General features: G+C 42.7%; 1 protein-coding gene across 2 annotated transcripts in view; it reads left to right on the top strand.

Annotated features, from left to right (window-relative positions):
• SMOC2 (SPARC related modular calcium binding 2) overlaps positions 1-16719 on the top strand; it is a 767036-nt gene that overhangs the window by 365826 nt on the left and 384491 nt on the right. For both annotated transcript variants that reach the window (XM_075339692.1, XM_075339691.1), the window contains one exon: positions 2536-2610. In XM_075339692.1, the coding sequence (XP_075195807.1) occupies positions 2536-2610 (75 nt within the window). The remainder of the gene's footprint in view (positions 1-2535; positions 2611-16719) is intronic.

Genomic DNA, 16719 nt, shown 5'->3' with positions numbered 1-16719 from the left:
GTTGTATTTTAGTGTAATTTTTTATTATTGATCAACAACTATGTTCTCAATCAACTCAAAAGACTCATAAATATCAAAGCTTAATATTTTTGGAAGTTGAAGTTGTTTTTTTTTTAGATTTGTCTATCTAAGGCCCCTTTCACACATCAGTGATTCTGGTACGTTTGTGCTTTGTTTTTATACGCACCAGAATCACTGACATACATAAACCCATTCTAATCAATGGGTCTTCTCACACATCAGTGATTTTTCACTGAACGTGTCTCGGTGCAGCGTGCACCCTTGGCCGTGATTCTGCACGGAGACATGTCAGTTTTTCTCTGGCATCACTGATGACCCACGGACCACACTATGGTGTGATCCGTGTGTGATCAGTGAAACACGTACAAGAAAATCATGGACATATTAAATATTAAAAATTTTCAACTTACCTTGCCTGCGATTCGCTGTGCAGCCTCTGTTCTCGGCAGCTCCTGCCTGGCTCATGAATATTCATGAAAGCAGGAACAGCCGACCAGGAAGTAGGTGCTGAGAGCGGTGGCCGGACGCTGCAGAGCCAGAGACTTCAGCACCATGGACAGCAGCAGTGAAGGCAGGTGAGTAATGTCCATATGCAATCACGGGATCACGGATCACGGATTGCACATGGACAACCCACATGTGCCGTGAATCACGGAACACGGAGGGACATGTGTGTGTTTTACACGTCAGTGAAGAACGTCAGTGTTTTTCACTGACGTGTGAAACGGGCCTTAGGGGCAAACAGGAACCTGCTAAATTGAACACCGCCTAAAGCTGGTAGGAGGAGTGCTCAGTCAGAAAGAATGAACTACAATGTGAAATGAAAAGCTGACCTGCACATTCTAACAGACAAGTTGAACAGGTGCAAGGTAACTGTAGTAGCAAGGCATGAAAACATTAAATAAGAGACTTATGGACCTGCATTATTGCTATTGAAAATAGAAACGTTGGGATACTTAGGGCACAAATTGGCCAGTTTATGAAAGCCAAGCAGCAAGTTACAATGTGTATCTCTTTGCCGGTTCCCCTATCCATGATATGCTGCTATCCAGGCTGAAAGCCCACAATTTATGGGCAGACAGGAACCTGCTAAATTGAAAACTACCTAAGTGCCATTTCACACTTGCGTTGTTTTGACGGAAATGGAATCCGTCCCATATGCAGTACAGTTCATTTATTTACAGTTGAAGTGTGACACCATGCGGGTTGTGTGTTTCATGCAGTACCCGCATGTGTCCACATAATGTCGCGCTTCCACTGTAAATAAATGAAATGTACTGTATGTGTGACGGAACCCGTTTCCGTCAAAATAACGTAAGTGTGAAACGGCCCTTAAGCTGGTGGAAGGAATGCTCAGTCAAGAGGAATGAACTACCATGTAGAATAAAAAACTGGGTGCCTCACAGAAGTATGTTCACAAACATGGAGAGGGTTAGTTGAGTTCTGGTGAACTTGTCCTTCATCTTTAATAAAAAAAAAATATAGATTAAACTGTAATTTTTAATGTAGCAGTGTTGGATTATCCAGATCACTTTATTCTGAAAAATTCTAGACATTTTTCATTATAATTCAATGTTTAAAGAAAAATAAAAATTGGTGGATCCAATTTGTTTGAAATTAATCAAAACTGATAATGTAATTCATTAGGATGCATGGCCCATACTTATTTGCTTGCACTCCCAACAGCATCCGGACATGGTCTGATGAGACCCCAAAAGGTGATCCACACCTAAATCATGACATCAGTCAGCTACTACCAGAGTGAGGAGCTACTTGATTGCATTGGATGCAATGATGCATTATGTCCTAGACTTTCTTAAGTAGATTCAAATCTGGGGATTGTGAAGACCAGTCAATGAATCATAGAATTATAAAATCATAGAATGGTAGAGTTGGAATGGACCTCCTGGGTCATCTAGTCCAACCCCCTGCTCAAAGCAGGATTCACTAAATCATCCCAGACAGATATCCGTCCAACCTCTTTTTAAAAACTTCCATTGAAGGAGAACTCACCACCTCTTGTGGCAGCCTGTTCCACTCGTTGATCACCCTCACTGTCAAAAAGTTTTTTTTATAATATCTAATCTGTGTCTCCTCCCCATCAGTTTCATCCCATTGCTTCTAGTCTTTCCTTGTGAAAATGAGAATAAAACTGATCCCTCTACAGTGTCACAGCCTTTAAGATATTTGTAAACAGCTATTAGGTCTCCTCTCAGTCTTTTCTTTTGCAAGCTAAACAATCCTAAATCCTGTAACCTTTCCTTATAGGACATGGTTTGTAGACCAGTCACCAATCTGGTCACTCTTCTCTGAACTTGCTCCAGTTTGTTGATGTCTTTTTTAAAAATGTGGTGCCCAGAACTGGACACAATATTCCAGATGAGGTCTGACCAGAGAGGAGTAAAGGGGGATAATGACTTCACATGATCCAGACTATATGCTTCTGTTAATACATTCTAAAATGGTGTTTGCTTTTTTTGCTGCTGCATCACACATCTATTTCTTCTGCTTTAGATTTTGCATCTCGCTATCCTACTTTATGGACAGAACAAGTGAAAAGTAGACAAAATAGAACTCACAGAAATTCAGGTAAGGCAAACTTTATATTTGAACCCCTTCACAACCTGGTGATTTTCCGTTTTTGCATTTTCATTTTTTCCTTCCCTTCTTCCAAGAGCCATAATTTATGGCTTGACCACTATTATGGGCCCATGTTTATTTGAATCTACAGGACCTACAGTAGTTTATGTTTTAGTTTCCAATTTGACAGATTTATCAAACAGCTTAGATATTCTTTAAAACTGTATGAACTAGATATACTTTAATATTTTTCATTAGAGATCGTTGCTGCAATTGTATGTTGGAATTGTGATTTTTTACTTTTAGTTGCAAAATATATTTAGCTATTTTATATATTTATCCATTAGATACTTTTATTATAAGTCCTGCTGTCATTTAAAATATAGAAATAGTTCAAATTACAGTTTCTAGTGAGTGCCAGGAATTGTCCTTACTAACATATTGATAGATTGTGTTTCATTATTAAAGCCATGTGTTGAATGTTTTTATGACGATTTTTATTTATAAAATGTATTTAGGAAGTTTATGACCAACTATGTATTTGATGGCTTGCCAGATACAGATTTCAGGCAGTTCTGTACTGTGAAAAAGAGAATAATTGACAATCCTAAGAAGTTACAAAGTATGGTTGAAAAAAACCCCCACTTCTATCATGGTCAACCAAGGGGTGGGAAATTATAAAAGGATGGGTTCAAACTTTGTAGCGTGTGACTGGTGATGTGCCTGTAAGGGTTAATTTATCTCCTTTTATTCAATCTTCCTCTCAACCGTTGTTATAGGCTATAAAGTGAGCATAAAGCACACTCCAACTCAGTCCACCCTGGATACACAAAACAACTATCACTCATCAAACACACAAGGTGATGAGTCTCTGGAATATATACTACTGACTCAAAAGGCATCTGTACCGGTATCTGCTTTGGCAGCTAGGTGGTGCCACACTGTTGTTGAGGGTGAGGCTTGATATCACACCTATTTTATTCTTGGGACTTGTGGTTCTGTCCAGTTTGGAAGTTATGGGGTTAATCATTTTTTGATTTCTGTCTGCTGTCAGCACTGGGTTGGGCTGTTCTATATAGACCCAGAGACTAGATCCTACTGTCAGTCAATAGAAATTGTATCCTGGTTTGTGTGTCTGTCCTGAGCTTCTGTATTCTCACCATTTGCCATTCATTTCTCTAATATATATGCCCCTTACCACAGCTTTCATAAAGTCCCAAACTATGTGTGATGGTGCAGAGCACTCATTAAGTTGAAAATATTCTAAAATGGTATCATGTAAAGATCCCCCTATAAGCTGGATCCAAAAGGGATTAAGTTTCCAGATAGGCCTAGACAAATTGAGGGGGTTTCCCCATGAAAGCGTAACATGTAATGGTGAGTGATCAGATACACTCCTAGGTAAGTAGGCCACCTTTTGTATATATGAGGTCATAAGTAGAGATTTGCGAACTGGCCGTGGTTCGGCTTGAGCTCGGTTAGCCGAACGGAGGTCTCGTTCGAGTTCGGTTCGTCGAACATTCGACGAACCGAACTCGAACCAATAGGCTATAATGGGAGGCAATCACAAACACAGGAAAACGCATTATAAATGTACACATACAGTTAATAAACATTGCCATAACACTTACCGGTCCCCGCGATCCCTCCTGCACCCTGTCTTCTGCCGCTATTCCATCCGATGATCGCTGAATCCTCCCGGTGACCGGCACTGCTAGCAGTGATGCAGGACCTATCGTGACGTCAAAATAGCCATGTGACCAGTCACGTGGCTATTATCTCATTGGCTACAGACTGGTCACATGACTATGACGCGTCATGTAGGACCTGCGAGTGCATCTCTCCGGTACACGGTGCACATTTGTGTATCGCCGTGTACCGGCGACATGCTGTAGCACACGGTCGACTCCCCGTTCCGTTAGGGACCGGCTGACACAGCCGGTCATTAACAGAGATCACCATTGCCAAAGCAACGCAGTTAGCAGTGACGTCACCGCTAACCGCGGCTCCGGGAATCACATGATCGGAGCACTGTTGCAATGGTAACGCGTCTGTCACCCCCAGCAGCCAGCAGCACTGATCTCTCACTCCGCTGCTTTCCGTGCACCCTTCACAGAGTGATTTCTGCACGGGAAGCAGCGTCTTCCCTCATGCACCAGTGATGGAGCAGAGCCGGGTACAAATAGGCAACTGGGGGTTGGAAGCAGCCCGTGGCTGCCTGCTGTACCTGGCTAGCATACAAAAATATGGCGAAGCCCACGTCATTTTTTGGTGGGCAAAAAACTTCTGCATACAGTCCTGGATGGAGTATGCTGAGCCTTGTAGTTCTGCAGCTGCTGTCTGCTCTTCTCCATACAGACAGACAGCAGCTGCAGAACTACAAGGCTCAGCATACTCCATCCAGGACTGTATGCAGAAGTTTTTTGCCCCCTGAAAAAATTATGTGGGCTTCGCCATATTTTTGTATGCTAGCCAGGTACAGCAGGCAGGTACGGCTGCCCCCAGCCCCCAGTTGCCTATTTGTACCCGGCTGAAAACCAAAAATGAAGGGAAGCCCTTTTTTTATTATTTCATGAATTTCATGAACTAATTAGAAAACAAATGACGTAGGCTTCGCTCCATTTTTGTGTCCAGCCAGGTACAACTAGGCAGCTGGGGATTTGAATCCGCAGCACAGGTTGGCCTGAGCTTTCTGGGCCCCACTGCTGCGAATTGCAATCTGCAGCCGCCTCAGAAAATGGCACTTTCATAGAAGCGCCATCTTCTGGCGCTGTATCCAACTCTTCCAGCACCTGCCTGCTATACCTGGCTAGCATACAAAAATATGGCGAAGCTCACGTCCTTTTTTTGTAGTTTTTTGGCAAAAAAAATAAAAAATGCTTCCCTGGATTTTCCATTGCCAGTGAAGGTAACACCAAGCAGTGGGGGTTAGCAGCCAGTAGCTGCTTGGATTACCCTTAGCTAGCAATACAAAAAATGCAGCGGGAGCCCATATATATTTTTTTAATTATTTATTTAAATAACTAAAAGCAAAATGGGCTTCCCTGTATTTTGATTGCTGGACATCACAGTGCTGTAAAAATAAATCTTTAAAAAAAATGACGTAGCGCTCCGCGGTATTTTTGATTCTCAGCGCAGATAAAGCAGACAGCTATGGGTTGCCACCCCCATCTACCTGCCGTTACCTTGGTTGGCAATCAAAATACAGGGAAGCCCATTAATTTTTTCTATTTAAAAATTAGTTAAAAAAAAAATGACGTTGGGTCCCCCCATTTTTGATAGCCAGCTAGGGTAAAGCAGACGGCTGTAGCCTGAAAACCACAGCTGGCAGCTTTACCGTGGTTGGGGATCCAATGTGGAGGTCCCCCCAGGCTCTTTTTTTATAATTATTTTATAAATATTAATAATTACACAAAAAAAGTAGGGTCCCCCCCAAATTGGATCACCAGCCAAGGTAAAGCGGACAGCTGTGGTCTGGTATTCTCAGGGTGGGAAGGTCCATAGTTATTGGGCCTTCACAGCCTAAAAATAGCAGGCCACAGGCACCCCAGACGTGGCGCATCCACTAGATGCGCCAATCCTGGCGCTTCACCCCAGCTCATCCCGTGCCCTGGTGCAGTGGCAAATGGGGTAATAAATCGGGTTGATACTAGCTGTAAGGTCACCTGACATCAAGCCCAGCAGTTTGTGATGTCATGGCGTCTATTAGATACCCAACATCATAAACTGTCAGTACTAACAAGAAGAAAATCGACAAAAGAAATTTATTTTAAAAAACAGTCCCCAAAACATTCCCTCTTTCACCAATTTATTGTAAGAAAAAAAATAAAGGGGTCCCACGACGACTCTGGACCATCTAGAATATGGGGGGGGACACTCAGGGAACGTATCCCCCATTTTCTAGGAGTGCAGACCCTTCATGTGAGGAGTGTGGGTGCAATGAATCTGCACTCACTCTCCCCGGGTCCACAGCAGCAGAGTCCATGTCGTAATGGTTGCTACCAAAGCTGCAATGCCCTGCTCATGAGGTAAGGGCATGCCTAATCAGGAGAACTATTCTACATTTCCAAATATTGGTATTTGCTGATATTATTGCTATTCCACCTACTATATATTGGGGATAGGATCTTGGAGATGGAATACCCCTTTAAGTCCAGTTATCCAGCTGAATGAATACTTAACAACAGAGCTCGCTATTTAGATGTGTTTTCTTGTGGCGTATAACGGACTCTCATGTTTGGTAGTCATTCAGCAGGGCAACTATAAAAGCAAATCCCTCCATTTGGAAATGTAGTATAGCTCTCCTGATCAATTATGTTCCTTACCTCATGAGCAGGGCATTGCAGTAATAATAATAATTTATTCATTTATATAGCATTATTAATTCCATAGCGCTGTATGTCTTTGGAGTGTGGGAGGAAACCAGAGTACCCGGAGGAAACCCACGCAAACACGGGGAGAACATACAAACTCCTTGCAGATGGTGTCCTTGGTGAGAATTGAACCCAGAACCTCAGCGCTGCAAGACTGCAGTGCTAACCACTGAACCACCGTGCCACCCATTTAGCTTACAGATGCATAACCACCACTCACTGTGTCTGAACACAGGAAGCTGAGCTGACAGCCGCTCTGTGCATGCGGCAGCGTCTATTGTGAAGGAGAGGGCCGCGGGGGATCAACGCTGCACAGGTACCGTGGGACACTGGGGAACACCGGTGGGGTTATAGGGGGTGACCTGGCAGGGCCTGGGGGAGGAGTTTTCTGTCGCATGTGTAATGGCACATGCGACAGAAATCAGAGGAGTAGGGTGAATGCGGCCGGCACGCTGCTGTGCGCGCTGCCATCTTGGATTTCTGGGAGGGCATCAGGGGGGGCACTTTGGCGACACCGGGGGACCGGAGGGGACCGGGGAGGAGATTTATCATGTTTGTTCATGCCAGATGGGAGATAAATAATTTTTTACCGGCGCTGTCATTTACTTTAACGTGATCATCGGTGTACAGTGTATACCTGTGATCACGTGAGCGGGGACCGGAAAACCGTCCTGAATCAGGATCTCCAGGGTCTCAGCTAGTCCTGAAACCCCGGAGATTTTCTGATGCTGGGGGGCGCTATTCACTTAATTCTGCCTGCTGTTTATAAACGGCATATCAGAATAAGGCTACATTAACATGACCGATCCATTTTTGCGGTCTGCAAAAAACAGTCCGGTTTTTTTTCACGGGTGCATCCGTGTGGCATCCGTTTCCTTTCCGTAGACGGTCCGTATGTCATCTTTTTGTCATCCGTGTGCCTTCCGTTTTTTTTGTGTACTGCAAAAAAACTGAAGGAGGGTAAATGCATAAATTTACCCAGGATCCATAGCTTCATCCTACATGAGGCGGTGACATGTTCACTCCAGTGCCATTTTCTACTGCTTTTCACAGCGTAGAGCGCTCTGTTGATTTTCTTGTGCTTGTGCACTTCATATCAGTCTTTTCTGTCATTATAATGGCAGAAAGACACATAATGTCCCACTCTCCTGCATTTTGTAATTTTGCACCCTTTGGTGCCTTTCATGTGGCACTAAGGGGTGCTTAGCTTTGTATTTAGCCAAAAAAATGAAAAAAAAAATGACGTAGGCTTCCCCCAAGTTTTGTAGCCAGCTAGGGTAAAGCAGACGGCTGCAGCCTGCAGACCACAGCTGGCAGCTTCACCTTGGCTGGTAATCCAAAACTGAGGGCACCCCATGCTGTTATTTTAAATTAAATAAATAATTAAAAAAAAAAAACACGTAGGGGTCCCCCCAAAATTGGATCACCAGCCAAGGTAAAGCAGACAGCTGGGATCTTACATTCTCAGACTAGGGAGGTCCATGGTTATTTGACTCTCCCTAGCCTAAAAATAGCAGGCCGCAGCCGCCCCAGAAGTGGCGCATCCATTAGATGCGCCATTCCTGGTGCTTCGCCCCAGCTCATCCCGCGCCCTGGTGCGGTGGCAAACGGGGTAATATATGGGGTTAATACCAGATGTGTAATGTCACCTGGCATCAAGCCCTGGGGTTGGTGAGGTCAGGCGTCTATCAGATACCCGACATCACCAACCCAGTCAGTAATAAAAAAAAATAGACAACAAACACATTTTTATTTGAAAAAACACTCCCCAAAACATTCCCTCTTTAACCAATTTATTAGAAAGAAAAACAAATCCAGGTCTGGTGTAATCCAAGGGGTTGCCATGACGATCCACACTGTCCCAGTCAATGAAGAGCAGGATGTTCCCCATTGGCTGGGAGAGCAATGCAGTGACCTGAGCTAACATCAATGGGTCAGCCCAGGTCACTGCAGGGCATGACAAGTGCTGCTGTCAGGAGCGAGGTACATTACCTGCGCTGATCTCCAGCACACTGACAGCACCTGTCACTGAGTTCAATGACCGCCGCCTTCACAGCCAAGTATCGCGAGAGGCCCGTGACGTCACCGCTAGTCAGTCTCGGGTCGGAAGCGAGAGAAGGTGATGTGACAAGCGGCGGCCATGGAGGACAGTGACAGCGCTGAGGTCGGGACTTCATCACCACAGGTAAGCCGAGCAGGACCATGTGTGGCAGTGTGCAGAGTTTGTGTGTGTGTGTGTGTGTGTGTGTGTGTGTGAGTGTGTGTGTGTGTGTGTGTGTGTGTGTACATGCCGCGTGCAGGAGGGGGCGAAGCGAGCTGAACGGGGAAGTGTGGGCTTCCTGCACGTAACTAGGATAAACATTGGGTTACAAACCAAAGCGCTTTGGTTGGATACCCGATGTTTATCTTGGTTACCAGCTTCTGGCAGGCTGCCAGCGATGGCTCCTGCACACTGTAGCTGTAAAAAGCCCTGCTTTTTGCTGCTAGAACCGTTCTTGAACGTATCTAGAACTATCGAACTTTAGCAAAAAGCTCGAGTTCTAGTTCGATCTAGAACAGCCCCCAAAATCACTCGAACCGCGAACTAGAGATCCGCGAACCGCGCTCAACTCTAGTCATAAGTGTGTTCCCAATAGCCAAGTCTATCCGTGACATAGTGTGGTTGGAGCTAGAGTAAAAGGAGAATTGTTTAGTCGTGGGATGTTGTGCACGCCAAAGGTCTACCAAACCCAGCTCTGTCAGCAGTCTAGCAAAAGAAGTTGGGGTAGCGTCCTCCGATATGTTCCCTGAGTGTAGTTTATCTAGATTGGTATGTAAATAGTTCTTAAAATCCCCTATTATAAGAGTGGGTGCAAGGGGAAGAGAATCTAAAATAGACAATATCCTTTTCACCGGTTCGGCTGAGTATGGTGGAGTAATATACAAAGCAACCAGAATAAATTGTATACCGTACAGCGTGCAGAGTAAGCAAACAAATCTGCTCCCAGATTTGGTACATGAGAACGGGATGAATTTGTGCACCAACACACTTACACCCCATTCATGGGTCGAGTATATGGAGTGATATTCATGTGAAATCCATCCCTTCCTCACCCAATGAACATTATCCCTAACCATATGGGTCTCAGACAGGCATAAAATAGCCGGGAAAAATTTCTGTAAGTGAGTAAATATAGCGCATCTCTTATTCGCATCCCCGAGCCCCCTAACATTCCACGCTACAATATTTAAGAATGACGCCATAAGCATAGATTAAAACATGAGTCGAACGAATACTTCACACCTGGAGGAGAGAAGGCAAACTCCACCAATTCCCAAGAACACTAAGTTGAGCGACACGACTGAGGCCCACCACACTCCACAAACAAATTGCATCATATAACAGGAAACAAAAAAAACAAGGAGGGAGGTTAGGCCCTGCACACCAGTGTACAATGCCCCTACCCTCAAAAACAAGTGTAACTTGCACATTTCTCTCAAATAGAGAGAATCAGGGCTAAAAACACGCCTCTAGTCCATGCAGGGAGGGGGGCTCACAGCTCACTACTGCAGCGAGTGTCCACAATGAACTGGCCATCTCCCGTCCTGGATCCTAGATAAATTGAACAATAATAATTACACCAGCATAGCGTCTTAGACAAAGACTGCCCCTGGCGGCAAAAGGGGAAACCTCAAGTATTCTTCCTCCTCAAGAATCTCTCATTGATATCCAGCCAAGACAGTGTCTCCCCCGCCGCATCAAAAAGGTGAGTCTCTCCGTTCACAGCAATCCGCAGCTTAGCAGGGTACATCATGGAATATGGCACTTGTATATTGCGCAGACGTTTTTTATCTCCATAAATTGCGCCCTTTTACGTTGAACTTCCATGGAGAAGTCAGGAAAAATTGAGATTTTTCTCCCATCAATTGCAAGTTCTTTGATATCTCTGGCTCTGCGCAAAATAGTGTCTCTGTCTTTATATTGCAGTAGTTTAATCAGAATGGGATGTGGGGGTGTTCCCGGCTGGGGGGTACGCGTAGGAACCCTGTGTGCCCTCTCAATAGTGAAGAAAGGGGACAGTATATCTTTTCCTATGATATTTTTGAGCCATTTTTCAAAAAAATTCACTGGGTCATTCCCTTCTGCCCTCTTCGGGACCCCTACCAGTCGCAAATTACTTCTGCGGGAGCGGTTCTCCAAATCGTCCACCTTATTTAGCAATGTGGATATATTTTGCGTGGCCTTTCCCAACTCTCGTGACATTGGTGGTAATGTATCCTCTGTTGCACTCACCCGCTCCTCCAGCTCCCCCACTCTGACAGTCACCCCCTGCAGCTCACGTTTAATACAAGCTATATCCAAGGTGACAATTCCCATCTGGCTGCTTAGAGTGGCCAATGTATTATTGCAAGAGTTAATTGCTGCTAGAATGTCCCTTAGTGTGGGCTCAGTGAGGATAGGCCCTGGCTGCTCCATATCTCCCCCTCCTCCATCTACCAGCACAGGCCTCAGTGTCTGCAGATCCTGTGCTGCTGAGCATGCAGGGCCCAGGGTACTCATGGTCCCTCCGTCGGGTATATTGTCTCCAGAGCCCGATCAGCGCTGTCATCGGATGTTCCGTCTGATGTAAGCTCCATGCCAGGAGGCACTCTGGCAAACCGCTCAAGCCTGCTCGCCGCTCCCTCTGCTCCACCATGGGACGGCGTGGACCATATTGGATTCTGCAGAGACGCGCTCTTGCAGAGTACATTAAAACTCTAAGCAGGACTGCATGGCAAGGATGCAGGGCGCACAGACAACAGCCGTTTTGCGTGCTCCACCCGCTTCTACAAGTCTCCCCCTCCTTGCTGACATCAGATAATTTATTCTCAAGTTCATTAATTAGTCAGCAAAAAAACACAGATTAAAATACAAGGACAATTAAAAATAACAAGATATACAACAATACATCATAGAAACACTGACAAGTCATTTTTTTCATTAAATCCTAAAGCACCTTGCACATCCAATTAAAGAATCCATTTAGTTTCACAATGCAGGAGCAGCCTGTGTGAGGCTATGTGCGCACTTTGCATTGAGTTTCTTGCAGTTCTAAACTCATCCTCTGGCAGAAATTGTCTTTGTCAAATTTGGTTTTGACCACAAAAACGCTATAAATACGCTAGCGTTTTTACCGCGATTTACATGCTTTTTCATTGCCTAAAGTCAGATGCGTTTTGAATACAAATACACTACTAAATAAAATTTAAACATTCAAAAACTATGAGAAAAACGGGAAAAAATGATAACAAATATCATGAGTAAAATCATACACAAAATTGCTAATTTTATTAAAATTATAACTGTGTTCTAATATTTATGCATCAAATAATGTTAAATTATGGATTTTCATTAATTTAATTGTCGGATTGTGTGTGTGTAAAGGGACATATCATGCCCTTATTTTAAAGTTAAAAACGCATGCGTTTATTTTGTCAAAAAAGTATGTTTTCTGCATCAGAAAAGCATGTTAAACGCTAGGATTTTGATTTAGGATGCGTTTTGAAAGTTCTCATTGAACTTAAAAAAATTCAGACGTTTGTTCAAAAAAGAGTGGCGCATTTGTCGCCATTTTACAAGACCTGTAGTGTTCTCATTTTTTGGGATCAGTGACGTCTTATTTTTTGTGTGTTGAGCTGACGTTTTTAATGATAACATTTTGTGCAGATGCTAAGTTTTGATTGCCTGTGATTACATTAAAAAATTTTGTGCGACCAAAAAATGTAATTTTGGCATTTGGAATTTTTTCTCGCCACACCGTGTACCAATCAGATTAATTGATTATACATTTTGGTAAATCAGGCATTTGTTTATTTATTTGTTTAACTGTTCTATTTTCAATGGGGAGAAAGGCTGGGTGATTTGAACTTTTAGTTTTTATTTTTTTCATTTTTTAAAAACATTTTTATTTATTTATTTTTTACATTTTTTTTAATTTATTTTAATAGCTCCCTAGAGGACTTTATCAATGGACTGCCTGTTGGCTTGTTCATTTCTGCTCTGATCAGGAGGAGTGCAGCATTCCTGTGAGAGCCGGCGCTCTATTGGCTCTCACAGGAAGTGAGTCATGGCAGTGTCAGGGGTCATCAATTGACCCTGCGTTACCATGGCAACATATATTGGTGCCCTGTGATTATGTCACGGGGCCACTGATGGTGGCAGGGAACATGTGGGCAAAGTCACGAACTGCCCAATTACTGACTTCATTGAGGTTCAGTCAGTTTCACAAACAGAACCTTATCAAATGTTCAAATGTGCCCAGCGAACCAAACCTCCAAAGGTTCGCTCATCTTTACACTTGACCCTCTCCCCTTTTCTTATATATACCCATATACAATGCTCAAAAACTTAAAGGGAATACTCAAATAAAACATCCTAGATCTGAATGAATGAAATATTGTCATAGAATACTTTGTTCTGTACAAAGTTGAATGTGCTGACAAAAAAAAATCACACAAAAATCATCAATGGAAATCAAATGTTTTAACCAATGGAGGCCTGGATTTCAAGACACACACAAAATGAAAGCGGAACCAAGTCAAAATGAGGCTCAGTATTGTGTTTGGTCTCCATGTGGCTGTATGACCTCCCTACAATGCCTGGGCATGCTCCTGATGAGGTTGCTGATGGTCTCCTGAGGGATCTCCCCCCAGACTTGAACTAAAGCATCCACCAACTACTGGACAGTCTGTGGTGCAACGTGATGTTGATGGATGGAGTGAGACATGATGTCCCAGATGTGCTCAATCGGTTTCAAGTCTGGAGAACGGGTGGGCCAGTCCATAGCTTCAATGCCTTCATCTTGCAGGAACTGCTGACACACAACAGCCACATGAGGTCTGGCATTGTCCTGCATGAGGAGGAACACAGGGCCAACCGCACCAGCATATGGTCTCACAAGGGGTCTGAGATTCTCCTCTTGGTACCTAATGGCAGTCAGGCTCTCTCTGGTGAGCACATGGAGGGCTGTGCGGCCCTTTACCGGTTGTAAACTACCCTCAAATCGACAAGTCTTATGTGCTTTATTTTATAATTTACGTACTGTGAAATTAACTGTAAGAGAATCAGCAAAACTGACCATACGAGAAGTGTTCATTTTTTGGGGGAAAGCTCGAATCCCGACTAAACATGAGCAAGATGCAATTACTAAGCTGGAAAAACTTCACGCCGAGTGGAGAAGTCTTCAAAAAGACCGGAAGAAAAGATCAGAAACGGCCAAGAACAAATTTAAACAGTTTGTTGAAAAGTTAAATGATCTCTTTGATATTGCTCAGCAAGATGCCTTGGCTCTGATGAAATCGGAAGAAGATAAGGCGTTTCTCGTGAAACAGAGGCAGAAGGGCCGCCCAGGTTCCATGGCTGGAGTGGATCTCAAGTTGTCTCGAGCTGAAGAAATCAAGGCGCAAAAGGAACTTGCAAAAATGAACCGACAAATCCAAGAAGAAACTTTTTATTGGTAATTGATATTGGTGAGTTTATTTTATTATTATTATTATTATTATTATTCTAAAAAGTAGATAAACAAATAAGTAAATAGTTTCATTATAATTGAAAGAAAATTGTACATGAGAGCATCATTTGGCATCTTTATGATTGAGTTTATATTCTTAAAATAATACCTATTGATAATTAGAAGTAGGTATTTAGTACCTATGTATTATTACTCTTCTGCTAAAACAACAAGTTTTTATAGTCTTTTTTTTTTCTCTTTCTTTTGTTGCTTCTTAGAGACGGATGATGAAGACAAGCTTGAAAAAGGAAAAGAAGAAGAAGATACTGAAGAGGACAGCATCTACCAGGAACTTGAGAGCTTGGAGGAAATGGACATCCCTGAAGAAGCTGCAGAAGATCCAGGACCATCTGAGAGCAAGAGGATGAAAGTTTCATTTGCAAGGGGCGTTAAAGAGATTTTAAACATGAAATTATCCATTGTGTTAGATCGATGTAAGGTATCCGACAGAAATGCCACGAGAATTTTAATAGCTACTCTAGAAGCACTAAACCTTGACCCTCTTGAGTACAAAGTCTCGAAAACTTTATTACATTCTAGAAGGCAAATGTTCAGAGAACAATATACTAAACAATTTAGATAAAATAAACATTCCTGAAAAAGAGCCCGTGGTTATCCATTGGGACGGTAAACTTTTACCGGGTGTTTTAAATCATGAGCAATGTGAGCGAATAGCTATTGCTATTTCATATGGTGAAAAGGAACAGCTGCTGGGAGTTCCTGTAACAGCAAGCAGCTCTGGAGAGGAGCAAGCCATAGCCGTATATGAATGCCTACAGGAATAGGGTCTTCCCAACACCGTCAAGGCGATGTGCTTCGACACTGCAGCATCGAACACGGGAAGACTCATAGCAGCATGTGTCCTATTGGAGCAAATGTTAGGAAGAGAATTGCTACACCTAGCTTGCCATCACCATATCTTGGAAATTGTGTTAAGAGGCGTATTCGACACAAAAATGGGATCAACCACTGGACCTCATCCAGACATTTTCAAAAGATTCCTCACTGCGTGGCCCAAGATAGACAAAGGAAAATATGACACAGGTATCAATGGCAATCTAATACAAAAGCAGCTAACTCCAGAAGTAATTGCAAATGTTACTGCTGAATTCGAGACCAAATTAACTGAGAGCCACCCCAGAGATGACTACAAGGAGCTGTTGCAGTTGGTTCTCGTATTTGTTGGATCACTAGACGGCAATGTTGTGGGTTTTAGAACTCCAGGAGCCATTCCTCACGCTAGGTGGATGGCAAAGGCTATTTACTGCTTAAAAATGTTCATTTTTCGTCGTCAATTTAAGATGTCTAAAGAAGAAGAAAGTTCTGTGCGTGCCATTTCTGTTTTCCTAGCTAAAATTTATTGTAAAGCTTGGTTCAATGCTCCAAAAGCTCATCTTGCGCCAAAGCAAGATTTAGGTATTTTGCATAGTCTGTTAGACTATAAAGAATGTGACAACGACATTGCAGAAATAGCCCTGACCAAATTTTCGAACCATTTGTGGTATTTGAATTGGTGGGATTATCGGTTTTTGATCCCACCATTACAGACGATGAAAAGTTGTTAATGGCTAATAAATTGCTCAGTAGCACAGATGAACCATCCGAGCACGCTAGGGTTGTAAATCCAAAAGTTAGGAAAGAAAAATTAAAAGAGGTAGTTGATGGAGGATTGGTAAATTTACTTACCAAAGAAACATTTACATTCTTTGACCAATTTAATATAAAAACAGATTTCCTAAGACAAAATCCAAACACCTGGCCTCAAAATAATGACTTCCAAGAAGGATTGAAAATTGTCAAAACATTAAAAGTAGTTAATGATATGGCTGAGCGTGGTGTTAAATTAATAACCGACTTTAACGACCTTCTGACAAAAGATGAAGAACAAAAGCAATATGTCCTGCAAGTTGTAAGCAAATGCCGAGCATTATATTCTGATGTTTCAAAAACTACTTTAACAAAAGCTCTAGAATAGATTAGATAACTATGTAAAATTATCAACTCATGTAGGTACTATGTCTGTATCTTTTCTGTGTCTGTTTTGTATGTATTATATACCTCATTTTTATATTTTAAAACAAAAAATGTCATTAGACTTATCAGTATTACTTGTTTTTTTGTTATATTTCTACTTTAAACTCAAAAATATACAAAAAAAAAAAATAAATTATCACTTAATAACAAAATATACGAAGTATGCTCTTAGTGGTACCAGG

This window comes from Anomaloglossus baeobatrachus, chromosome 3 (genome assembly GCF_048569485.1).
Source record: "Anomaloglossus baeobatrachus isolate aAnoBae1 chromosome 3, aAnoBae1.hap1, whole genome shotgun sequence".
NCBI classification, from domain to species: Eukaryota; Metazoa; Chordata; class Amphibia; order Anura; family Aromobatidae; genus Anomaloglossus; species Anomaloglossus baeobatrachus.
This window is presented reverse-complemented; position numbering and strand designations above follow the sequence as displayed.